General features: G+C 53.7%; 1 protein-coding gene across 1 annotated transcript in view; it reads left to right on the forward strand.

Annotated features, from left to right (window-relative positions):
- Window positions 1-26,371, forward strand: part of LOC140424673 (tonsoku-like protein) — a 473,953-nt gene that overhangs the window by 68,414 nt on the left and 379,168 nt on the right. Inside the window, exons 5-7 of the mRNA XM_072507940.1 lie at window positions 843-984; window positions 10,913-11,084; window positions 18,570-18,684. Coding sequence (XP_072364041.1) covers window positions 843-984; window positions 10,913-11,084; window positions 18,570-18,684 — 429 coding nt within the window. The remainder of the gene's footprint in view (window positions 1-842; window positions 985-10,912; window positions 11,085-18,569; window positions 18,685-26,371) is intronic.

Raw genomic sequence — 26,371 nt, forward strand, 5'->3', positions numbered from 1 at the left:
CCTCTGAAAGGGCACCCTATCTAAACCCTGCCCCCGTAACCCAGGAACCCCATCTAACCTTTTGGACGCGGAGGGGTAACTTAGCGCGGCCAATCCACCTAACCTGCCCGTCTTTCAGGACTTGTGGGAAGAAACCGGAGCCCCCGGAGGGAATCCACGCACACACGGGGAGAATGCGCAGACATCGCACAGGCAGTGACCCGGCAGGGAATCGAACCCGGGCCCCTGGCAGTGCTAACCACTGTGCTACCGTGCCGTCCTTAACCCTGGGTAGAAGGCTGGATGAGCATCCGGCATTCAGCTGGCAAAGAATCCCCAGATTCCTCGGCCCTCCCCACCTCTGTAATCTCCGCTTCACAGCCCCCCGAGGTCCCTGACAGTTCTGAGCTGGGCGAGATTTGCACAGTGACACAGGGATAGAGATGGGGTGTGGTGAGTTATGCTTGCGGAGAGCGAGCAGACGGACGATGGGCAAAACGTGCTCCTCCTGAAATGGAACCTCCCTCTAAATCCGGCCTCTTAGCTTCACTATTGCCGGCCATTCATTCAGTGAGCTGGGCCCTGGCTTCTGAAACCCCGTCCATAAACCTCTCTACCTTACCCACTCCATGAGGATTCTCTTTAACCACACCCCTTGTCCAAGCTCCCTCTCATCCTCCCCATCACATCAAACTTGGAACGGTGTCAGATTTGGCTGTGATGTGACGACTTGGGCTGTTTTGCACTGTTAAAGGTGCTATGTAAATGCAGCTGGTTGTTGAGAGGTTAGTGTGATGTCACTTTGCTTCATTTCCCTCCAATAGGGAGTCCAACCATTTTTTAAAACAATTCCTGTTCCGCAGGCTCCACCCTCCATAAACTGTCAGCACTGGACTTGAAGAAGATGCGAGTGGGACTCTACCTGAATCTGGGAATTGTGTGCAATCTGCTGAGAGATGGTGCTCACGGTATGGAGTATATCGAGCAAAGTATCGGCATTGCACAGTGAGTGACCATTCCATACAACCTGTTCAGGGACTAGAGAACCCCAAAGTGTATCATAGAGTTCACCGGACCCACAACTTTTACTAGATTGTGGTATGGGGAGCACACGGCCCACTCTACAGGTGTGGGACAGCAGAAATGGAAAAGTATTTCTTAAAACAAAACAATGTTTATTCGATGAACTCAAGTTAACCTTTTTAAAACATACAGTGAACATCTTAGCAACCATTAATTCAAATACAACCCCCAAAGAATACAGCACTAAGTAATCCTTAAGCTGTCCTTTTAACATCCATAAGACTTTAAAAAAAAACTTTACACAGAAGCACATCAGGTTAAAGTCACTACTGAGAGCAGTTATTAGTTTTAAATCACCAAAGGATCGATTTACAGTCTTTAGATTACAGAGAGAGAGACTAATACACCTTCTGGATGTGACTGCAGCGATCCAGCTCTGAAAACGAAACTAAAACACACCCTGCAGCAAACAGCCTGAAACGAAAGTAAAAAGCTGACAGACAGTCCAGCTCCACCCACACTCTGACATCACTGATAAACACCCATTTCTTAAAGGTACTCTCACATGACAAACCACAGAAAGGTTACAGCACAGAACGAGGCCATTCGGCCCACCTTGTCCATGCTAGCCCAAGGACACCCAGGCGCCCTTCCTAACCCTACCTTCCCACTCCCGGTCCATAGCCCTGTATCTTAGAGCACTTAAGATGCAGATCCAGGTATTTTTTTAAAACAAGCCTAGGGTCTCTGCCTCCACCATTAACTCTGGCAGTGAATTCCAGACTCCCGCTACCCTCTGCGTAAAAATGTTCCTCCTCACGTCCCCTCTACACCTTCTGCCTCTTTTTTTTTTTATTAAATATTTTATTGAAAATTTTTGGTCAACCAACACAGTACATTGTGCATCCTTTACACAATATTATAACAACACAAATAACAATGACCTATTTTATAAACAAAAAATGAATAAATAATAAATAACAAAAATGAAAACTAGCCCTAATTGGCAACTGCCTTGTCACAAGTAACACTCTCCAAAAATATAATTTAACAGTCCAATATATAATTATCTGTAGCAACGACCTATACATACTATACAGTATATATTAACAACCCTGAGAGTCCTTCTGGTTCCTCCCCCCCCCCCCCCCCCCCCCCCCCCCCCGATCCTGGGCTGCTGCTGCTGCCTTCTTTTTCCCATTCCGTCTATCTTTCTGCGAGGTATTCGACGAACGGTTGCCACCGCCTGGTGAACCCTTGAGCCGACCCCCTTAGGACGAACTTAATCCGCTCTAGCTTTATAAACCCCGCCATGTCATTTATCCAGGTCTCCACCCCCGGGGGCTTGGCTTCTTTCCACATTAACAATATCCTGCGCCGGGCTACTAGGGACGCAAAGGCCAAAACATCGGCCTCTCTCGCCTCCTGCACTCCCGGCTCTTGTGCAACCCCAAGTATAGCCAACCCCCAGCTTGGTTCGACCCGGACTCCTACTACTTTTGAAAGCACCTTTGTCACCCCCATCCAAAACCCCTGTAGTGCCGGGCATGACCAAAACATATGGGTATGATTCGCTGGGCTTCTCGAGCACCTCGCACACCTATCCTCCACCCCAAAAAATTTACTGAGCCGTGCTCCAGTCATATGTGCCCTGTGTAATACCTTAAACTGAATCAGGCTTAGCCTGGCACACGAGGACGACGAGTTTACCCTGCTTAGGGCATCTGCCCACAGCCCCTCCTCGATCTCCTCCCCCAGCTCTTCTTCCCATTTCCCTTTTAGTTCATCTACCATAGTCTCCCCTTCGTCCCTCATTTCCCTATATATATCTGACACCTTACCATCCCCCACCCATGTCTTTGAGATCACTCTGTCCTGCACCTCTTGTGTCGGGAGCTGCGGGAATTCCCTCACCTGTTGCCTCGCAAAAGCCCTCAGTTGCATATACCTGAATGCATTCCCTTGGGGCAACCCATATTTCTCGGTCAGCGCTCCCAGACTCGCGAACTTCCCATCCACAAACAGATCTTTCTGTTGCGTTATTCCTGCTCTTTGCCACATTCCATATCCCCCATCCATTCCCCCCGGGGCAAACCTATGGTTGTTTCTTATCGGGGACCCCCCCAAGGCTCCAGTCTTTCCCCTATGCCGTCTCCACTGTCCCCAAATCTTCAGTGTAGCCACCACCACCGGGCTTGTGGTGTAGTTCCTCGGTGAGAACGGCAATGGGGCTGTCACCATAGCCTGTAGGCTAGTCCCCCTACAGGACGCCCTCTTTAATCTCTTCCACGCCGCTCCCTCCTCCTCTCCCATCCACTTACTCACCATTGAAATATTAGCGGCCCAATAATACTCACTTAGGCTCGGTAGTGCCAGCCCCCACCTATCCCTGCTACGCTGTAAGAATCCCTTCCTCACTCTCGGGGTCTTCCCGGCCCACACAAAACCCATGATGCTCTTTTCAATCCTTTTAAAAAAAGCCTTCGTAATCACCACCGGGAGGCACTGAAACACAAAGAGGAATCTCGGGAGGACCACCATCTTAACCGCCTGCACCCTCCCTGCCATTGACAGGGATACCATATCCCATCTCTTGAAATCCTCCTCCATCTGTTCCACCAACCGCGTTAAATTTAACCTATGCAATGTGCCCCAATTCTTAGCTATCTGGATCCCCAGGTAACGAAAGTCCCTTGTTACCTTCCTCAACGGTAGGTCCTCTATTTCTCTACTCTGCTCCCCTGGATGCACCACAAACAACTCACTTTTCCCCATGTTCAATTTATACCCTGAAAAATCTCCAAACTCCCCAAGTATCCGCATTATTTCTGGCATCCCCTCCGCCGGGTCCGCCACGTATAGTAGCAAATCGTCCGCATACAAAGATACCCGGTGCTCTTCTCCTCCCCTAAGTACTCCCCTCCACTTCTTGGAACCCCTCAACGCTATCGCCAGGGGCTCAATCGCCAGTGCAAACAATAATGGGGACAGAGGGCATCCCTGCCTTGTCCCTCTATGGAGCCGAAAATATGCAGATCCCCGTCCATTCGTGACCACGCTCGCCACTGGGGCCCTATACAACAGCTGCACCCATCTAACATACCCCTCTCCAAAACCAAATCTCCTCAACACCTCCCACAAATAATCCCACTCCACTCTATCAAATGCTTTCTCGGCATCCATCGCCACTACTATCTCCGTTTCTCCCTCTGGTGGGGCCATCATCATTACCCCTAACAACCTCCGTATATTCGTGTTCAGCTGTCTCCCCTTCACAAACCCAGTTTGGTCCTCGTGGACCACCCCCGGGACACATTCCTCTATTCTCATTGCCATTACCTTGGCCAGGACCTTGGCATCTACATTTAGGAGGGAAATAGGTCTATAGGACCCGCATTGTAGCGGGTCCTTTTCCTTCTTTAAGAGAAGCGATATCGTTGCTTCAGACATAGTCGGGGGCAGTTGTCCCCTTTCCTTTGCCTCATTAAAGGTCCTCGTCAGTACCGGGGCGAGCAAGTCCACATATTCCACGGCCTCACAGAGTAGTGAGGCCGTGGAATGCCCTACCTGCTACAGTAGTGAACTCGCCAACATTGAGGGCATTTAAAAGTTTATTGGATAAACATATGGATGATAATGGCATAGTGTAGGTTAGATGGCTTTTGTTTCGGTGCAACATCGTGGGCCGAAGGGCCTGTACTGCGCTGTATTGTTCTATGTTCTATGTTCTATATTTTCTATAGAATTCGACTGGGAATCCATCCGGTCCCGGGGCCTTTCCCGCCTGCATGCTCCTAATTCCTTTCACCACTTCTTCTACCTCGATCTGTGCTCCCAGTCCCGCCCTCTCCTGCTCCTCCACCTTGGGAAATTCCAGCCGATCCAAGAAGCCCATCATTCTCTCCCTCCCATCCGGGGGTTGAGCTTCATATAATTTTTTATAAAATGTCTTGAACACTCCATTCACTCTCTCCGCTCCCCGCTCCATCTCTCCTTCCTCATCCCTCACTCCCCCTATTTCCCTCGCTGCTCCCCTTTTCCTCAATTGGTGTGCCAGCAACCTGCTCGCCTTCTCCCCATATTCGTACTGTACACCCTGTGCCTTCCTCCATTGTGCCTCTGCAGTGCCTGTAGTCAGCAAGTCAAATTCTACATGTAGCCTTTGCCTTTCCCTGTACAGTCCCTCCTCCGGTGCTTCCGCATATTGTCTGTCCACCCTCAAAAGTTCTTGCAGCAACCGCTCCCGTTCCTTACTCTCCTGCTTCCCTTTATGTGCCCTTATTGATATCAGCTCCCCTCTAACCACCGCCTTCAACGCCTCCCAGACCACTCCCACCTGGACCTCCCCATTATCATTGAGTTCCAAGTACTTTTCAATGCACCCCCTCACCCTTAGACACACCCCCTCATCTGCCATTAGTCCCATGTCCATTCTCCAGGGTGGGCGCCATCTGCCATTAGTCCCATGTCCATTCTCCAGGGTGGGCGCCCTCCTGTTTCCTCCCCTATCTCCAAGTCCACCCAGTGTGGAGCGTGATCCGAAATGGCTATAGCCGTATACTCCGTTCCCCTCACCTTCGGGATCAATGCCCTACCCAGCACAAAAAAGTCTATTCGCGAGTAGACTTTATGGACATAGGAGAAAAACGAGAACTCCTTACTCCTAGGTCTGCTAAATCTCCACGGGTCTACACCTCCCATCTGCTCCATAAAATCTTTAAGTACCTTGGCTGCTGCCGGCCTCCTTCCAGTACTGGACTTCGACCTATCCAGCCCTGGTTCCAACACCGTATTAAAATCTCCCCCCATTATCAGCTTTCCCATCTCTAGGTCCGGAATGCGTCCTAGCATCCGCCTCATAAAATTGGCATCATCCCAGTTCGGGGCATATACGTTTACCAAAACCACCGTCTCCCCCTGTAGTTTGCCACTCACCATCACGTATCTGCCCCCGTTATCCGCCACTATAGTCTTTGCCTCGAACATTACCCGCTTCCCCACTAATATAGCCACCCCCCTGTTTTTCGCATCTAGCCCCGACTGGAACACCTGCCCCACCCATCCTTTGCGCAACCTAACCTGATCTATCAGTTTCAGGTGCGTTTCCTGTAACATAACCACATCTGCCTTAAGTTTCTTAAGGTGTGCGAGTACCCGTGCCCTCTTTATCGGCCCGTTCAGCCCTCTCACGTTCCACGTGATCAGCCGAGTTGGGGGGCTTCCTACCCCCCCCCTTGTCGATTAGCCATCACCTTTTTCCAGCTCCTCACCCGGTTCCCACGCAGCTGTATCTCCCCCAGGCGGTGCCCCCCCGCCCATCCCCTCCCATACCAGCTCCCCCCTCTCCCCAGCAGCAGCAACCCAGTAATTCCCCCCTCCCACCCCCCCCGCTAGATCCCCCGCTAGCGTAATTACTCCCCCCATGTTGCTCCCAGAAGTCAGCAAACTCTGGCTGACCTCGGCTTCCCCCCGTGACCTCGGCTCGCACCGTGCGACGCCCCCTCCTTCCTGCTTCTCTATTCCCGCCATGATTATCATAGCGCGGGAACCAAGCCCGTGCTTCTCCCTTGGCCCCGCCCCCAATGGCCAACGCCCCATCTCCTCCACCTCCCCTCCTCCCCCCATCACCACCTGTGGGAGAGAGAAAAGTTACCACATCGCAGGATTAGTACATAAAACCCCTCTTTGCCCCCCACATTCGCCCCACCACTTTGTTCGAACGTTCTTTTTAATAACCCGCTCATTCCAGTTTTTCTTCCACAATAAAAGTCCACGCTTCATCCGCCATCTCAAAGTAGTGGTGCCTCTCTCGATATGTGACCCACAGTCTTGCCGGTTGCAGCATTCCAAATTTTATCTTCTTTTTATGAAGCACCGCCTTGGCCCGATTAAAGCTCGCCCTCCTTCTCGCCACCTCCGCACTCCAGTCTTGATAAACGCGGATCACCGCGTTCTCCCATTTACTACTCCGAGTTTTCTTCGCCCATCTAAGGACCATTTCTCTATCCTTAAAACGGAGGAATCTCACCACTATGGCTCTGGGAATTTCTCCTGCTCTCGGTCCTCGCGCCATCACTCGGTATGCTCCCTCCACCTCCAACGGACCTGCCGGGGCCTCCGCTCCCATTAACGAGTGCAGCATCGTGCTCACATATGCCCCGACGTCCGCTCCCTCCACACCTTCAGGAAGACCAAGAATCCTCAGGTTGTTCCTCCTTGCGTTGTTTTCCAGTGCCTCCAACCTTTCCACACATCGTTTCTGATGTGCCTCCTGCGTCTCCGTCTTCACCACCAGGCCCTGTATATCGTCCTCATTCTCGGCTGCCTTTGCCTTCACGACCCGAAGCTCCCACTCCTGGGTCTTTTGTTCCTCCTTTAGCCCTTCGATCGCCTGTAGTATCGGGGCCAACAGCTCTTTCTTCATTTCCTTTTTGATCTCTTCCACACAGCATTTCAAGAACTCTTGTTGTTCAGGGCCCCATGTTAAACTGCCACCTTCCGACGCCATCTTGGTTTTTGCTTGCCTTCCTTGCCGCTGTTCTAAAGGATCCACTGCAATCCGGCCACTTTCTCCTCCTTTTTCCATCCGTATCCAGGGGGGATTCCCTTCTGGTTTACCGCACAGTGTTTTTAGCCGTCAAAATTGCCGTTGGGGCTCCTATCAAGAGCCCAAAAGTCCGTTTCACAGGGAGCTGCCGAAATGTGCGACTCAGCTGGTCATCGCCGCACCCGGAAGTCACCTTCTGCCTCTTATCTTGAATCCATGCCCCCTGGTTCTAGAATTCTCCACCAAGGGAAACAATTTGATCCTGTCCATTTTATCTCTTCCCCTCATCTACCCCTCTTAGTATATTCCCGTTTATTGTCTACTTCCTATTCCCTTTGACCTCCCTAAATACTGACCTCACACTTCTCTGTGTTAATATCCATCTGCCACTTTATCACCCACTCCACCAACCCATCGATATCATTCTGGAGATGATAGCCATCCTCGACACTGTCCATCGCTCAGCCAACCTTTGTGTCGTCTGCAAATTTCCCAATTGTGCTCCCCTCGTTCAAGTCCAACTCGTCAATATATAACACAAACGGTAAGGGTCCCAACACCGAGCCCTGTGGAACACCACTTGAAACAACTTTGGAAGGTCCAATGCATGTAGGAATTACACAATAAATGGTAGAACTCCTGCGAGTACTGACAGGCAGAGAGAGCTGGGCATGTCCACCGATCGCTGAAAGTGGCAACGCATGTGGATAAGTTGGTCAAGAAGGCATACGGCATGCTGGCCTTCATCGGCCGGGGCATTGAATATACAAATTGGCAAGTCGTGTTGCAGCTGTACAGGACCTTAGTTAGGCCTCATTTGAAATATTGTGTACAAGTCTGGTCGCCACACTACCAGAAGGATGTGGATGCTTTGGAGAGGGTACAGAAGCGGTTTACTGGGATGTTGCCTGGTATGGAGGGCATTAGCTATGTGGAGCGGTTGAATAAACTCGGTTTGTTCTCACTGGAACGACGGAGGTTGAGAGGCAGCCTGATCGAGGTCTACAAGATTATGAGGGACATGGACAGAGTGGATAGTCAGATGCTCTTTCCTAGGGTAGGAGAGTCAAGTACCAGGGGACATAGGTTTAAAGTATGTTGGGAAAGTTTAGAACTGATGTGCGAGGCAAGTTTTTTACCCAGAGGGTGGTACATATATGGAACGCGCTGCCTGGGGAGGGGGTGGGAGCAAGTACGATAGCGGCATTGAAGGGACATCTAGACAAATATATGAATCGAGTGGGAATGGAAGGATACGGACTCCGTAAGTGCAGACGGTTTGAGTTTAGGCAGGGACCATGGTCGGCGCAGGCTTCGAGGGCCGAAGGGCCTGTTCCTGTGCTGTATTGTTCTTTGTTCTTTGTTTGAAACAACTTTCCAATCACAAGGACAGCCATCGGCCATTACCCTAATTAGTTTTCTGTTACTAATCCAACTTTTTATCCAGTTTGCCTCATTGCCCTGTATCCCACGGGCTTTCACTTTCTTGACCAGTCTGCCAATGTGGGACTTTGTCCAACGCCTTGCTAAAGTCCATGTAGACCACATCCACCGCACTACCCTCATCACCCTTCTTGTCACTTCCTCAAAGAGTTCAATCAAATTTGTGAGGCAAGACCTCCCTTTAACTAATCCATGCTGACTATCGCTGACTACTTCATGCCTTTCTGTGTGATACTTAATCCTATCTCGCAGGATTGATTCCGCTAGTTTGCCCACTATTGACGTCAGACTAACTGGCCTGTAATTGTTTGGCATTTCCTTTAATCCCCTTTTAAACATTGGGACCGGGTTTGCATTTCTCCAGCCCTCCGGTACCTCCCCTGTACCTAGTGAGGATTGGAAAGTCATCCTCAGAGTATCTGCTACCTGCTCCCATTGTGACTCCCTCAATCTCAATGTCCTTCTGAACTTCACCCTCCGGTTAATCCTCCAATCCTGTCCTTTCCCAGGGAGAGGATGTGGGTCGAGTTTACGGATTATGGAATTTCTGGAACAGCTTGGCTAGGGGTGCGGTGAGTAGTGGAGTCTTCAATACTATTGCCGGGATATTGCCAGGGCCCTTAGCCTTTGCAGTATCCAGGGCCTTCAGACCGTTTCATAGATTATCAGAGAATTTACAGTGCAGGAGGCCATTCGGCCCATCGAGTCTGCACCGGCTCTTGGAAAGAGCACCCTACCCAAGGTCAACACCTCCACCCTATCCCCATAACCCAGTAACCCCACCCAACACCAAGGGCAATTTTGGACACTAAGGGCAATTTACCACGGCCAATCCACCTAACCTGCACATCTTTGGACTGTGGGAGGAAACCGGAGCACCCGGAGGAAACCCACGCACACACGGGGAGGACGTGCAGACTCCGCACAGACAGTGACCCAGCGGGGAATCGAACCTGGGACCCTGGAGCTGTGAAGCAATTGTGCTAACCACTATGCTACGTGCTGCCCTGAAAATCAAATTTCTTGCTATCAGGTGGAGTGAATCGAATCCGGCAGAGTCAACATGTTTTGGTGAAAAGGAAATGATGTTTGACTATCGATCGGAGTTATTCGAGGGTGAAATGAGCAGGCTGGAGAAAGGGAAGCAATAGATGTACTGTATCTGCATTTCCAAAAGGTTATTATGGTGTCAGGTGACAGGTTACTGCGGATGCAAGGAGCTCGTGGTGTTGGGGTTCTCCCCCCCAACCCCCCCCAAACCATTCTCCTCTGCCCCTCTCCCCCCTCCCCCCTCTCCCCTTCTCCCTCTCTCCCCATTCCCTCTCTCCCCATCTCCCTCTCTCCCCCCTCCCCCTCTCCCCCTCTGCCCCTCTCCCCCCTCTCCCCCTCTCCCCTCTCTCCCTCTCCCCATCTCCCTCTCTCCCCCTCTCCCCCTCTCCCCCTCTCCCCCTCTCCCCTCTACCCCTCTCCCCCTCTCCCCTCTACCCCTCTCCCCCTCTGCCCCTCTCCCCTCTCCCCCTCTCCCTCTCTCCACCTCACCCCTTCCCCCGTTGCCCTGTCCTCTACCCCCCTCCCCCTCTCCCCCTCTCCCCCCTCTCCCTCTCCCCTTCCCCCGTTGCCCTGTCCCCCCCCCCCCCCCCCCCACTCCCTCTCCCCCCTCCCTCCTCCGTTCCACCTCTCCCCTGACCCCCTGGTGGGATGTGGGGTTGCAGTGGGAGAGGCAGAGACTGGTGGGGTTGGGGGGGGGGGGGAATTTGAGGACAATTGAGATGCGTTTTATCCGGGAGGCAGTGCGAGTCCCTCAGCTCAGGGCAGATAGACACACATCAGTCTGAAATGGAAATGGCGCCTGTCACAATTATTGGGAAAAGAGGCCAGTTGTGTGATTTTTTTTCTGTTTCTTTGTCCTTTCTCCCGCAGAGAAAACAACCTGTTTACAGACTTACACCGAGCAAACTATTACTTAGCGAGTGTTCACCAGGCGGATGGCCATTACTCCCAGGCCCTGGACAGGCTCGAGGAAGCGCGGCAGAACGCGAGGAAGGCCAGGCTGGTCGCTGAGGAGAGTGACTGTCTCGCCAGTATGGGGGAGGTGGGTGCTGACCATTGTATATCGGCCGGGACGCGTGCTCGACACGGCAAATAAAAACTTGATCTCCAACTGCAGCACTGCCTCCAACCTCCTCTCCAGCCTACAGATCATCGAGACCTGGAGCTTTGACATTGTCCCTGACCCATCACTGGGTCAAAACCCAGGAACTGCCTCAGTACTGACCCTCTGACAGTGCAGCACTCCCTCAGTACTGACCCTCTGACAGTGCAGCACTCCCTCAGTACTGACCCTCTGACAGTGCAGCACTCCCTCAGTACTGACCCTCTGACAGTGCAGCACTCCCTCAGTACTGACCCTCTGACAGTGCAGCACTCCCTCAGTACTGACCCTCTGACAGTGCAGCACTCCCTCAGTACTGACCCTCTGACAGTGCAGCACTCCCTCAGTACTGACCCTCTGACAGTGCAGCACTCACTCAGTACTGACCCTCTGACAGTGCGGCACTCCCTCAGTACTGACCCTCTGACAGTGCGGCACTCCCTCAGTACTGACCGTCTGACAGTGCAGCGCTCCCTCAGTACTGACCCTCTGACAGTGCGGCACTCCCTCAGTACTGACCCTCTGACAGTGCGGCACTCCCTCAGTACTGACCGTCTGACAGTGCAGCGCTCCCTCAGTACTGACCCTCTGACAGTGCAGCATTCCCTCAGTACTGACCCTCTGACAGTGCAGCACTCCCTCAGTACTGACCCTCTGACTGTGCAGCACTCCCTCAGTACTGACCCTCTGACAGTGCAGCACTCCCTCAGTACTGACCCTCTGACAGTGCAGCGCTCCCTCAGTACTGACCCTCTGACAGTGCAGCACTCCCTCAGTACTGACCCTCTGACAGTGCAGCACTCCCTCAGTACTGACCCTCTGACAGTGCAGCACTCCCTCAATACTGACCCTCTGACAGTGCGGCGCTCCCTCAGTACTGCCCCTCCGACAGTGCAGCACTCCCTCAATACTGACCCTCTGACAGTGCGGCACTCCCTCAGTACTGACCCTCTGACAGTGCAGCGCTCTCTCAGTACTGACCCTCTGACAGTGCAGCACTCCCTCAGTACTGACCCTCTGACAGTGCGGCACTCCCTCAGTACTGACCCTCTGACAGTGCAGCGCTCCCTCAGTACTGACCCTCTGACAGTGCGGCGCTCCCTCAGTACTGACCCTCTGACAGTGCAGCACTCCCTCAGTACTGACCCTCTGACAGTGCAGCACTCCCTCAGTACTGACCCTCTGACAGTGCAGCACTCCCTCAGTACTGACCCTCTGACAGTGCAGCACTCCCTCAGTACTGACCCTCTGACAGTGCAGCACTCCCTCAGTACTGACCCTCTGACAGTGCAGCACTCCCTCAGTACTGACCCTCTGACAGTGCAGCACTCCCTCAGTACTGACCCTCTGACAGTGCAACACTCCCTCAGTACTGACGCTCTGACAGTGCGGCACTCCCTCAGTACTGACCCTCTGACAGTGCGGCACTCCCTCAGTACTGACCCTCTGACAGTGCGGCACTCCCTCAGTACTGACCCTCTGACAGTGCGGCACTCCCTCAGTACTGACCCTCTGACAGTGCGGCACTCCCTCAGTACTAACCCTCTGACGGTGCGGCACTCCCTCAGCACTGACCCTCTGACAGTGCAGCACTCCCTCAGCACTGACCCTCTGACAGTGCAGCACTCCCTCAGTACTGACCCTCTGACAGTGCAGCGCTCCCTCAGTACTGACCCTCTGACAGTGCAGCACTACCTCAATACTGAACCACTGACAGTGCAGCACTCCCTCAGTACTGACCCTCTGACAGTGCAGCACTCTCTCAGTACTGACCCTCTGACAGTGCAGCACTCCATCAGTACTGACCCTCTGACAGTGCGGCACTCCCTCAGTACTGACCCTCTGACAGTGCAGCACTCCCTCAATACTGAACCACTGACAGTGCGGCACTCCCTCAGTGCTGACCCTCTGACAGTGCAGCGCTCCCTCAGTACTGACTCTCTGACAGTGCAGCACTCCCTCAGTACTGACCCTCTGACAGTGCGGCACTCCCTCAATACTGACCCTCTGACAGTGCGGCACTCCCTCAGTACTGACCCTCTGACAGTGCGGCACTCCCTCAGTACTAACCCTCTGACAGTGCGGCACTCCCTCAGTACTGACCCTCTGACAGTGCGGCACTCCCTCAGTACTGACCCTCTGACAGTGCAGCGCTCCCTCAGTACTGACCCTCTGACAGTGCAGCACTCCCTCAGTACTGACCCTCTGACAGTGCAGGTCTCCCTCAGTACTGACCCTCTGACAGTGCAGCACTCCCTCAGTACTGACCCTCTGACAGTGCAGCACTCCATCAGTACTGACCCTCTGACAGTGCGGCACTCCCGCAGTACTGACCCTCTGACAGTGCAGCGCTCCCTCAGTACTGACCCTCTGACAGTGCAGCACTCCCTCAGTACTGACCCTCTGACATTGCGGCACTCCCTCAGTACTGACCCTCTGACAGTGCAGCGCTCCCTCAGTACTGACCCTCTGACAGTGCGGCGCTCCCTCAGTACTGACCCTCTGACAGTGCAACACTCCCTCATTACTGACCCTCTGACAGTGCGGCACTCCCTCAGTACTGACCCTCTGACAGTGCAGTGCTCCCTCAGTACTGACCCTCTGACAGTGCAGCACTCCCTCAGTACTGACCCTCTGACAGTGCGGCACTCCCTCAGTACTGACCCTCTGACAGTGCAGCGCTCCCTCAGTACTGACCCTCTGACAGTGCGGCGCTCCCTCAATACTGACCCTCTGACAGTGCAGCACTCCCTCAGTACTGACCCTCTGACAGTGCAGCACTCCCTCAGTACTGACCCTCCTGACAGTGCAGCACTCCCTCAGTACTGACCCTCTGACAGTGCAGCACTCCCTCAGTACTGACCCTCTGACAGTGCGACAGTCCCTCAGTACTGACCCTCTGACAGTGCGGCACTCCCTCAGTACTGACCCTCTGACAGTGCAGCACTCCCTCAGTACTGACCCTCTGACAGGGCGGCACTCCCTCAGTACTGACCCTCTGACAGGGCGGCACTCCCTCAGTACTGACCCTCTGACAGTGCAGCACTCCCTCAGTACTGACCCTCTGACAGTGCGGCACTCCCTCAGTACTGACGCTCTGACAGTGCGGCACTTCCTCAGTACTGACCCTCTGACAGTGCGGCATTCCCTCAGTACTGACCCTCTGACAGTGCGGTACTCCCTCAGTACTGACCCTGTGACAGTGCAACACTCCCTCAGTACTGACCCTCTGACAGTGCAGCACTCCCTCAGTACTGACCCTCTGACAGTGCGACAGTCCCTCAGTACTGACCCTCTGACAGTGCGGTACTCCCTCAATACTGACCCTCTGACAATGCGACAGTCCCTCAGTACTGACCCTCTGACAGTGCGACAGTCCCTCAGTACTGACCCTCTGACAGTGCAGCACTCCCTCAGTACTGATCCTCTGACAGTGGAGCAGTCCCTCAGTACTGACCCTCTGACAGTGCAGCACTCCCTCAGTACTGACCCTCTGACAGTGCAGCACTCCCTCAGTACTGACCCTCTCACAGTGCAACACTCCCTCAGTACTGACCCTCTGACAGTGCAGCTCTCCCTCAGTACTGACCCTCTGATAGTGCAGCACTCCCTCAGTACTGACCCTCTGACAGTGCAGCACTCCCTCAGTACTGACCCTCTGACAGTGCGGCACTCTCTCAGTCCTGACCCTCTGACAGTGCGGCACTCCCTCAGTACTGATCCTCTGACAGTGTGGCACTCCCTCAGTACTGACCCTCTGACAGTGCAGCACTCCCTCAGTACTGACCCTCTGACAGTGCGGCACTCCCTCAGTACTGACCCTCTGACAGTGCGGCACTCCCTCAGTACTGACCCTGTGACAGTGCGGCACTCCCTCAGTACTGACCCTCTGACAGTGCGGCACTCCCTCAGTACTGACCCTCTGACAGTGCGGCACTCCCTCAGTACTGACCCTCTGACAGTGCGGCACTCCCTCAGTACTGACCCTCTGACAGTGCAGCACTCCCTCAGTACTGACCCTCTGACAGTGCGGCACTCCCTCAGTACTGACCCTCTGACAGTGCGGCACTCCCTCAGTACTGACCCTCTGACAGTGCAGCACTCCCTCAGTACTGACACTCTGACAGTGCGGCACTCCCTCAGTACTGACCCTCTGACAGTGTGGCACTCCCTCAGGACTGACCCTCTGACAGTGCAGCACTCCCTCAGTACTGACCCTCTGACAGTGCAGCACTCCCTCAGTACTGACCCTCTGACAGTGCAGCGCTCCCTCAGTACTGACCCTCTGACAGTGCAGCACTCCCTCAGTACTGACCCTCTGACAGTGCAGCACTCCCTCAGTACTGACCCTCTGACAGTGCAGCACTCCCTCAATACTGACCCTCTGACAGTGCGGCACTCCCTCAGTACTGACCCTCTGACAGTGCAGCACTCCCTCAGTACTGACACTCTGACAGTGCGGCACTCCCTCAGTACTGACCCTCTGACAGTGTGGCACTCCCTCAGGACTGACCCTCTGACAGTGTGGCACTCCCTCAGGACTGACCCTCTGACAGTGCAGCACTCCCTCAGTACTGACCCTCTGACAGTGCAATACTCCCTCAGTACTGACCCTCTGACAGTGCAGCACTCCCTCAGTACTGACCCTCTGACAGTGCAGCGCTCCCTCAGTACTGACCCTCTGACAGTGCAGCACTCCCTCAGTACTGACCCTCTGACAGTGCGGGGCTGACCGCGGAAGCATCTTTGACATTTTCCCTCTGGCAAGAAATCAATCAACTTTATATCCATGATGTGGAGATGCCGGGGTTGGACTGGGGTGAGCACAGTGCGAAGTCTGACAGCACCGGGTTAAAGCCCAACAGGTTTGTTTCAAACACTAGCTTTCGGATCGCTGCTCCTTCCTCAGGGGAATGAAGACGTCTGTTCCAGAAACATATAGACCAAGTCAGAGATGCCGTTTGATGCTTTAAATGTGAGTATTTGTAGGTCATTAATGTCCTGGGCCGGTCCGGAGAATCCCCGCGACTGGGCCACGCCTCCCCGGCAGCGGCTCCCGTTTCCCCACAGAGCGGAGAAACGGTGCCATTGGCGCCAGCGTGGTTGGCAGGGCGCTGGGCGGCGGTCACGGGCCTCTCTCCGTGGCCGGCCCGCCGATCCTCCGGCCCGGATGGGCCGAATGGCCCGCCAGCACCGTTCTGACCGGCTCTGAGCCGGCGGGATATCGGCGTTGTCGGGTCGGATGGCGGCCTGTGGAGGGTAAGGGGGGTCCGACCCCGGGGGGTGCGGGGGGGGGGGGGGGGCGGGGGGGCATCCGACCCCGCGGGGGGGGGGCCTCCGATGTGGCCTGGCCCACGATCGGGGCCCACCGATTAGCGGGCCGGCCTCTCTGGCTGGGGGCCTCCTTTCCTACGGGCCGGCCCCTGTAGCCCTGCGCCCTGTTGCGTCGGGGCCAGCCCGGAGAAGGGAGCCACTGCGCATGCGTGTGTTGGCGCCGGTGCCACTGCGGAATCGCAGATCCCACGGCGCACAGTTTTGCGCCGGGATTGGTGGGTGGTGGTACACGCGGTACGTACTCGTGCGACTCGGCCAACGTTGTCTACCTCATACGCTGCGGGAAAGGATGTCCCGAAGCGTGGTACATTGGCGAGATCATGCAGACGCTGCGACAACGAATGAACGGACATCGCGCGACAATGACCAGGCAGGAATGTTCCCTTCCAGTCGGGGAACACTTCAGCAGTCAAGGGCATTCAGCCTCTGATCTCCGGGTAAGCGTTCTCCAAGGCGGCCTTCAGGACCCGCGACAACGCAGAATCGCCGAGCAGAAACTTATAGCCAAGTTCCGCACACATGAGTGCGGCCTCAACCGGGACCTGGGATTCATGTCGCATTACATTCGCCCCGCACCATCTGGCCTGCGAAATCCTACCAACTGTCCTGGCTTGGTACAATTCACACCTCTTTAACCTGGGGTTACCCCATCTCTGGATCTGTAAAGATTTAATCACCTGCTAATGCTCGCATTCCAAGCATTGTCTGGCATCTTTGAATCTGTCTATATATGTGTTTCTGGAACAGACCTCTTCATTCACCTGAGGAAGGAGCAGCGCTCCGAAAGCTGTTGGACTTTAACCTGGTGTTGTAAGATGTCTTACATTATGGAAGATGAAAAGGGAGTGACGGAGAGCAAGAGAGAGCGGGTCTCCTTTGGAGAGGTGCAGAGGTGATTGACGAGGATGGTTCCAGGGATGAGCGACTTGTCTCCTGTCGATGACATCTTTGTGAATCTCTCCTCAGCTCCGACCTTTCCGTCCTTCCCGCCCGCCCCCCTTTCCAAGTTCCCATTTCTATCCCTTTTCAGTTCTGTGGAAGGGCCAATGGCCTCGAAACGTTCACTCTGCTTCCCTCTGCCAGACGCTCGCAGACCCGCTGAGCGTTTTTCTGCTTTACCTCCAGATCTCCAGCCTCCGCAGTATTTTCTTTTATCTATCGAGGTGAAGACGAGGTTGATTGGGATTGTTCAAAATCATGGAGTGGTTTGATGGAGTAAATAATCACACAATTGTTGTTGTGCAATTCTGCCCATCCTGTCTGCACCAAGCTCTCCCACCGTGACTCAGTGCCTTTCCCTTGCCCTTTCCCCAACCCACCACACATTGATTCTGTTCAGTTAATAACGCAATAGCCTCTGAGTGCCTCGAGCGAGCCTTCCTCCACCACACTCCCAGGCCGGGCATTCCAGACCCACTCGCTGGGTGCGAATGTTGTTTCCCACATCACATCTGCTCTTTTTGCAAATCATTTTCAATCTGTGCCCCCTCATTCTCCATCCTTTTCCCAGCGGGAACAGTGTCTCCCCGGCTACTCTGTCCAGCCCCCTCATGATTTTGAACATCTCTATCAAGTCTCCTCTCAGCCTCCTTCTCTACCAGGGGCAGAGTCCGGACCTCCCCAATGTATCCTCATCACTGAAGTTTCATCCGTCAAAGAAGATCATAAAATCCCTCCAGTGCAGAAGGAGGCCATTCGGCCCATCAAGTCTGCACCGACCCTCCGAAAGAGTACGTTGCCTAGGCCCACACCCCACCCTATCCCTGGAACCCCAACTAATCTACATGTCTTTGGTCACTAAGGGGCAATTTATCCTGGCCAATCCACCTAACCTGCACCTTTGGACTGTGGGAGGAAACCGGAGCACCCGGAGGAGACCCACGCACACACGGGGAGGATATGCAGACTCCGCACAGACAGTGACCCAGCGGGGAATCGAACCCGGGCCTCTGGCGCTGTGAGGCAGCAGTGCTAACCACTGTGCTACCGCGCCGCCCGCAAATGGAACTTTGAAAGAGAAGTACAGCTCCTTTGAAGAGGGAGTCTATTTAAACGCTCTGCTCCAATAAAACACCATCTCTTTCTCTGCAGGTCAACATGATGTGCGGCAATTTCTCTGCTGCAAATCTACAGTTGGCGGAAGCTTTGTCCTTAGCGCCGCCCACGCACCGCGACAGGGACAAGATGAAGAAACATCTGCAGAGAGGTGGGTGACATCTCAGACTGTTCCCCCGACAGGGTCGCTTTACAGAGTGCAGCAGCCTGGGAGGGTAGAGCCTGCATGCCTGGAGCAGGCAGTGGGTTGAGTGGACGAAGGTAAAGCAGTGGATGTAGTGTACATGGATTTTAGTAAGGCATTTGATAAGGTTCCCCATGGTAGGCTTGTGCAGAAAGTAAGGAGGCATGGGATAGTGGGAAATTTGGCCAGTTGGATAACGAACTGGCTAACCGATAGAAGTCAGAGAGTGGTGGTGGATGGCAAATATTCAGCCTCGATCCCAGTTACCAGTGGCGTACCGCAGGGATCAGTTCTGGGTCCTCTGCTGTTTGTGATTTTCATTAATGACTTGGATGAGGGAGTTGAAGGGTGGGTCAGTAAATTTGCAGACGATACGAAGATTGGTGGAGTTGTGGATAGTGAGGAGGGCTGTTGTCGGCTGCAAAGAGACATAGATAGGATGCAGAGCTGGGCTGAGAAGTGGCAGATGGAGTTTAACCCTGAAAAGTGTGAGGTTGTCCATTTTGGAAGGACAATTATGAATGCGGAATACAGGGTTTACGGTAGAGTTCTTGGCAATGCGGAGGAGCAGAGAGACCTTGGGGTCTGTGTTCATACATCTTTGAAAGTTGCCACTCAAGTGGATAGAGCTGTGAAGAAGGCCTATGGTGTGCTAGCGTTCATTAGCAGAGGGATTGAATTTAAGAGCCGTGAGATGATGATGCAGCTGTACAAAACTTTGGTAAGGCCACATTGGGAGTACTGTGTACAGTTCTGGTCGCCTCATTTTAGGAAGGATGTGGAAGCTTTGGAAAAGGTGCAAAGGAGATTTACCAGGATGTTGCCTGGAATGGAGAGTAGGTCTCACGAGGAAAGGTTGAGGGTGCTAGGCCTTTTCTCATTAGAACGGAGAAGGATGAGGGGCGACTTGATCGAGGTTTATAAGATGATCAGGGGAATAGATAGAGTAGACAGTCAGAGACTTTTTCCCCGGGTGGAACAAACCATTACAAGGGGACATGAATTTAAGGTGAATGGTGGAAGATATAGGGGGGATGTCAGAGGTAGGTTATTTACCCAGAGAGTATTGGGGGCATGGAATGCACTGCCTGTGGAAGTAGTTGAGTCGGAAACATTAGGGACCTTCAGCTATTGGATAGGTACATGGATCACGGTAGAATGATATAGTGTAGATTAATTTGTTCTTAAGGGCAGCACGGTAGCATTGTGGATAGCACAATTGCTTCACAGCTCCAGGGTCCCAGGTTCAATTCCGGCTTGGGTCACTGTCTGTGCGGAGTCTGCACATCCTCCCCGTTTCTGCGTGGGTTTCCTCCGGGTGCTCCGGTTTCCTCCCACAGTCCAAAGATGTGCAGGTTAGGTGGATTGGCCATGATAAATTGCCCTTAGTGTCCAAAACTGCCCTTAGTTTTGGGTGGGGTTACTGGGTTATGGGGTAGGGTGGAGATGTTGACCTTGGGTAGGGTGCTCTTTCCAAGAGCCGGTGCAGACTCAAAGAGCCGAATGGCCTCCTTCTGCACTGTAAATTCAATGATAATCTATGATTAATCTGGGACAAAGGTTCAGCACAACATCGTGGGCCGAAGGGCCTGTTCTGTGCTGTATTTTTATATGTTCTATGTTCTATGTTCCAACACGGGGCCACTTGCTGGGGGCAGGACCAGGGGGCAGGGATCACCCATTGGAAATCGGCAAAACGCATTGCGGAAATACATTGGGCAAAGTTTTGAGAAGTTGATTTGCTGCAGGAGGTATTTTAAGGGAAAGATTATTGTGTCATTGAGTGGAGGTGAGTGAATACTCCAAACTAGAAAGTCGCGGAATTGTTGAATAAAAGCCAGAGGCATTTTCTTCCCCTTCAATATCCTGGTAATCAGCTGTTACAACGACAGCTGAGTTATTAACTAGATAATTTAGTTACGAATGAATCAGAGCTATCAACAATTCAGCCCTGCGCGCCAATGGGATTAGTTTTGATTGATACAGGGCTATGGGGAGAGAGGGGGGCAGTGGGATAAGTTTGGGGATTGATACAGGGCTATGGGGAGAGAGCGGGGCAGTGGGATTAGTTTGGGATTGATACAGGGCTATGGGGAGAGAGGGGGGCAGTGGGATAAGTTTGGGGATTGATACAGGGCTATGGGGAGAGAGCGGGGCAGTGGGATTAGTTTGGGATTGATACAGGGCTATGGGGAGGGAGCGGGGCAGTGGGATTAGTTTTGATTGATACAGGGCTATGGGGAGAGAGGGGGGCAGTGGGATAAGTTTGGGGATTGATACAGGGCTATGGGGAGAGAGCGGGGCAGTGGGATTAGTTTGGGATTGATACAGGGCTATGGGGAGAGAGCGGGGCAGTGGGATTAGTTTGGGATTGATACAGGGCTATGGGGAGAGAGGGGGGCAGTGGGATAAGTTTGGGGATTGATACAGGGCTATGGGGAGAGAGCGGGGCAGTGGGATTAGTTTGGGATTGATACAGGGCTATGGGGAGAGAGCGGGGCAGTGGGATTAGTTTGGGATTGATACAGGGCTATGGGGAGCGAGCGGGGCAGTGGGATTAGTTTTGATTGATACAGGGCTATGGGGAGAGAGCGGGGCAGTGGGATTAGTTTGGGGATTGATACAGGGCTATGGGGAGAGAGCGGGGCAGTGGGATTAGTTTGGGGATTGATACAGGGCTATGGAGAGAGAGCGGTGCAGTGGGATTAGTTTGGGGACTGATACAGGGCGATGGGGAGAGAGCGGGGCAGTGGGATTAGTTTGGGGACTGATACAGGGCTATGGGGAGAGAGCGGGGCAGTGGGATTAGTTTGGGGATTGATACAGGGCTATGGGGAGAGAGCGGGGCAGTGGTATTAGTTTGGGGATTGATACAGGGCTATGGGGAGAGAGTGGGGCAGTTGGATTAGTTTGGGGATTGATACAGGGCTATGGGGAGAGAGCGGGGCAGTGGGATTAGTTTGGGGATTGATACAGTGCTATGGGGAGAGAGCGGGGCAGTGGGATTAGTTTGGGGATTGATACAGTGCTATGGGGAGAGAGCGGGGCAGTGGGATTAGTTTGGGAATGATACAGGGCTATGGGGAGAGAGCGGGCCAGTGGGATTAGTTTGGGATTGATACAGGGCTATGGGGAGAGAGTGGGGCAGTGGGACTAGTTTGGGGATTGATACAGGGCTATGGGGAGAGAGCCGGGCAGTGGGATTAGTTTGGGATTGATACAGGGCTATGGCGAGAGAGCGGGGCAGTGGGATTAGTTTGGGAATGATACAGGGCTATGGGGAGAGAGCGGGCCAGTGGGATTAGTTTGGGATTGATACAGGGCTATGGGGAGAGAGTGGGGCAGTGGGATTAGTTTTGGATTGATACAGGGCTATGGGGAGAGAGCGGGGCAGTGGGATTAGTTTGGGATTGATACAGGGCGATGGGGAGAGAGTGGGGCAGTGGGATTAGTTTGGGGATTGATACAGGGCTGTGGGGAGGGAGCGGGGCAGTGGGTTTAGTTTGGGATTGATACAGGGCGATGGGGAGAGAGTGGGGCAGTGGGATTAGTTTGGGATTGATACAGAGCTATGGGAAGAGAGAGCGGGGCAGTGGGATAGATTGGGGATTCATACAGGGCTATGGGGAGAGAGCGGGGCAGTGGGATTAGTTTGGGATTGATACAGGGCTATGGGGAGAGAGCGGGGCAGTGGGATTAGTTTGGGATTGATACAGGGCGATGGGGAGAGAGCGGGGCAGTGGGATTAGTTTGGGGATTGATACAGGGCTATGGGGAGAGAGCGGGTCAGTGGGATTAGTTTGGGATTGATACAGGGCGATGGGGAGAGAGCGGTGCAGTGGGATTAGTTTGAGATTGATACAGGGCTATGGGGAGAGAGCGGGGCAGTGGGATTAGTTTGGGGATTGATCCAGTGCTATGGGGAGAGAGCGGGGCAGTGGGATTAGTTTGGGATTGATACAGGGCTATGGGGAGAGTGTGGGGCAGTGGGATTAGTTTGAGATTGATACAGGGCTATGGGGAGAGAGCGGGGCAGTGGGATTAGTTTGAGATTGATCCAGTGCTATGGGGAGAGAGCCGGGCAGTGGGATTAGTTTGGGGATCGATACAGGGCTATGGGGAAAGTGTGGGGCAGTGGGATTAGTTTGAGATTGATACAGGGCTATGGGGAGAGAGCGGGGCAGTGGGATTAGTTGGGGATTGATACATGGCTATGGGGAGAGAGTGGAACGGTGGGATTAGTTTGGGATTGATACAGGGCTATGGGGAGAGAGCGGGGCAGTGGGATTAGTTTTGGATTGATACAGGGCTATGGGGAGAGGGCGGGGCAGTGGGATTAGTTTGGGATTGATACAGGGCGAGGGGGAGAGAGTGGGGCAGAGGGATTAGTTTGGGATTGATACAGGGCTATGGGGAGAGAGCGGGGCAGAGGGATTAGTTTGGGATTGATACAGGGCTATGGGGAGAAAGCGGGGCAGTGGGATTAGTTTGGGATTGATACAGGGCTATGTGGAGAGAGCGGGGCCGAGGGATTAGTTTGGGGATTGATACATGGCTATGGGGAGAGAGTGGAACAGTGAGATTAGTTTGGGATTGATACAGGGCTATGGGGAGAGAGCGGGGCAGTGGGATTAGTTTTGGATTGATACAGGGCTATGGGGTGAGAGCGGGGCAGAGGGATTAGTTTGGGATTGATACAGGGCTATGGGGAGAGAGCGGGGCAGTGGGACTAGTTTGGGATTGATACTGAGCTATGGGGAGAGGGCGGGGCAGTGGGATTAGTTTGGGATTGATACAGGGCGATGGGGAAAGAGTGGGGCAGAGGGATTAGTTTGGGATTGATACAGGGCTATGGGGAGAGAGCGGGGCAGTGGGATTAGTTTGGGATTGATACAGGGCGATGGGGAGAGAGTGGGGCAGAGGGATTAGTTTGGGATTGATACAGGGCTATGGGGAGAGAGCAGGGCAGTGGGATTAGTTTGGGGATTGATACAGGGCTATGGGGAGAGAGCAGGGCAGTGGGATTAGTTTGGGGATTGATACAGGGCTATGGGGAGAGACCGGGGCAATGGGATTAGTTTGGGATTGATACAGGGCGATGGGGAGAGAGTGGGGCAGAGGGATTAGTTTGGGATTGATACAGGGCCATGGGGAGAGAGCGGAGCAGTGGGATTAGTTTCAGATTGATACAGGGCTATGGGGAGAGAGCGGGGCAGTGGGATTAGTTTGGGATTGATACAGGGCGATGGGGAGAGAGGGGGGCAGTGGGATTAGTTTGGGGATTAATACAGGGCTATGGGGAGAGAGCGGGGCAGTGGGATTAGTTTGGAATTGATACAGGGCTATGGGGAGAGAGCGGGGCAGTGGGATTAGTTTGGGATTGATACAGGGCTATGGGGAGAGAGCGGGGCAGTGGGATTAGTTTGGGATTGATACAGGGCTATAGGGAGAGAGCAGGGCAGAGGGATTAGTTTGGGGATTGATGCAGGGCTATGGGGAGAGAGCGGGGCAGTTGGATTAGTTTGGGATTGATACAGGGCTATGGGGAGAGAGCGGGGCAGTGGGATTAGTTTGGGGATTGATACAGGGCTATGGGGAGAGAGCGGGGCAGTGGGATTAGTTTGGGATTGATACAGGGCTATGGGGAGAGAGCGGGGCAGTGGGATTAGTTTGGGATTGAAACAGGGCTATGGGGAGAGAGCGGGGCAGTGGGATTAGTTTGGGATTGATACAGGGCTATGGGGAGAGAGCAGGGCAGAGGGATTAGTTTGGGGATTGATACAGGGCTATGGCGAGAGAGCGGGGCAGTGGGATTAGTTTGGGATTGATACAGGGCTATGGGGAGAGAGCGGGGCAGTGGGATTAGTTTGGGGATTGATACAGGGCTATGGGGACAGAGCGGGGCAGTGGGATTAGTTTGGGGATTGATACAGGGCTATGGAGAGAGAGCGGTGCAGTGGGATTAGTTTGGTGATTGATACAGGGCGATGGGGAGAGAGCTGGGCAGTGGGATTAGTTTGGGGACTGATACAGGGCTATGGGGAGAGAGCGGGGCAGTGGGATTAGTTTGGGGATTGATACAGGGCTATGGGGAGAGAGCGGGGCAGTGGTATTAGTTTGGGGATTGGTACAGGGCTATGGGGAGAGAGTGGGGCAGTTGGATTAGTTTGGGGATTGATACAGGGCTATGGGGAGAGAGCGGGGCAGTGGGATTAGTTTGGGGATTGATACAGTGCTATGGGGAGAGAGCGGGGCAGTGGGATTAGTTTGGGGAATGATACAGGGCTATGGGGAGAGAGCGGGCCAGTGGGATTAGTTTGGGATTGATACAGGGCTATGGGGAGAGAGTGGGGCAGTGGGACTAGTTTGGGGATTGATACAGGGCTATGGGGAGAGAGCCGGGCAGTGGGATTAGTTTGGGATTGATACAGGGCTATGGCGAGAGAGCGGGGCAGTGGGATTAGTTTGGGAATGATACAGGGCTATGGGGAGAGAGCGGGCCAGTGGGATTAGTTTGGGATTGATACAGGGCTATGGGGAGAGAGTGGGGCAGTGGGATTAGTTTTGGATTGATACAGGGCTATGGGGAGAGAGCGGGGCAGTGGGATTAGTTTGGGATTGATACAGGGCGATGGGGAGAGAGTGGGGCAGTGGGATTAGTTTGGGGATTGATGCAGGGCTGTGGGGAGGGAGCGGGGCAGTGGGTTTAGTTTGGGATTGATACAGGGCGATGGGGAGAGAGTGGGGCAGTGGGATTAGTTTGGGATTGATACAGAGCTATGGGAAGAGAGAGCGGGGCAGTGGGATAGATTGGGGATTCATACAGGGCTATGGGGAGAGAGCGGGGCAGTGGGATTAGTTTGGGATTGATACAGGGCTATGGGGAGAGAGCGGGGCAGTGGGATTAGTTTGGGATTGATACAGGGCGATGGGGAGAGAGCGGGGCAGTGGGATTAGTTTGGGGATTGATACAGGGCTATGGGGAGAGAGCGGGTCAGTGGGATTAGTTTGGGATTGATACAGGGCGATGGGGAGAGAGCGGTGCAGTGGGATTAGTTTGAGATTGATACAGGGCTATGGGGAGAGAGCGGGGCAGTGGGATTAGTTTGGGGATTGATCCAGTGCTATGGGGAGAGAGCGGGGCAGTGGGATTAGTTTGGGATTGATACAGGGCTATGGGGAGAGTGTGGGGCAGTGGGATTAGTTTGAGATTGATACAGGGCTATGGGGAGAGAGCGGGGCAGTGGGATTAGTTTGAGATTGATCCAGTGCTATGGGGAGAGAGCCGGGCAGTGGGATTAGTTTGGGGATCGATACAGGGCTATGGGGAGAGTGTGGGGCAGTGGGATTAGTTTGAGATTGATACAGGGCTATGGGGAGAGAGCGGGGCAGTGGGATTAGTTGGGGATTGATACATGGCTATGGGGAGAGAGTGGAACGGTGGGATTAGTTTGGGATTGATACAGGGCTATGGGGAGAGAGCGGGGCAGTGGGATTAGTTTTGGATTGATACAGGGCTATGGGGAGAGGGCGGGGCAGTGGGATTAGTTTGGGATTGATACAGGGCGAGGGGGAGAGAGTGGGGCAGAGGGATTAGTTTGGGATTGATACAGGGCTATGGGGAGAGAGCGGGGCAGAGGGATTAGTTTGGGAT

This window comes from Scyliorhinus torazame, chromosome 6 (assembly GCF_047496885.1).
Source record: "Scyliorhinus torazame isolate Kashiwa2021f chromosome 6, sScyTor2.1, whole genome shotgun sequence".
Lineage (NCBI taxonomy): Eukaryota > Metazoa > Chordata > Chondrichthyes > Carcharhiniformes > Scyliorhinidae > Scyliorhinus > Scyliorhinus torazame.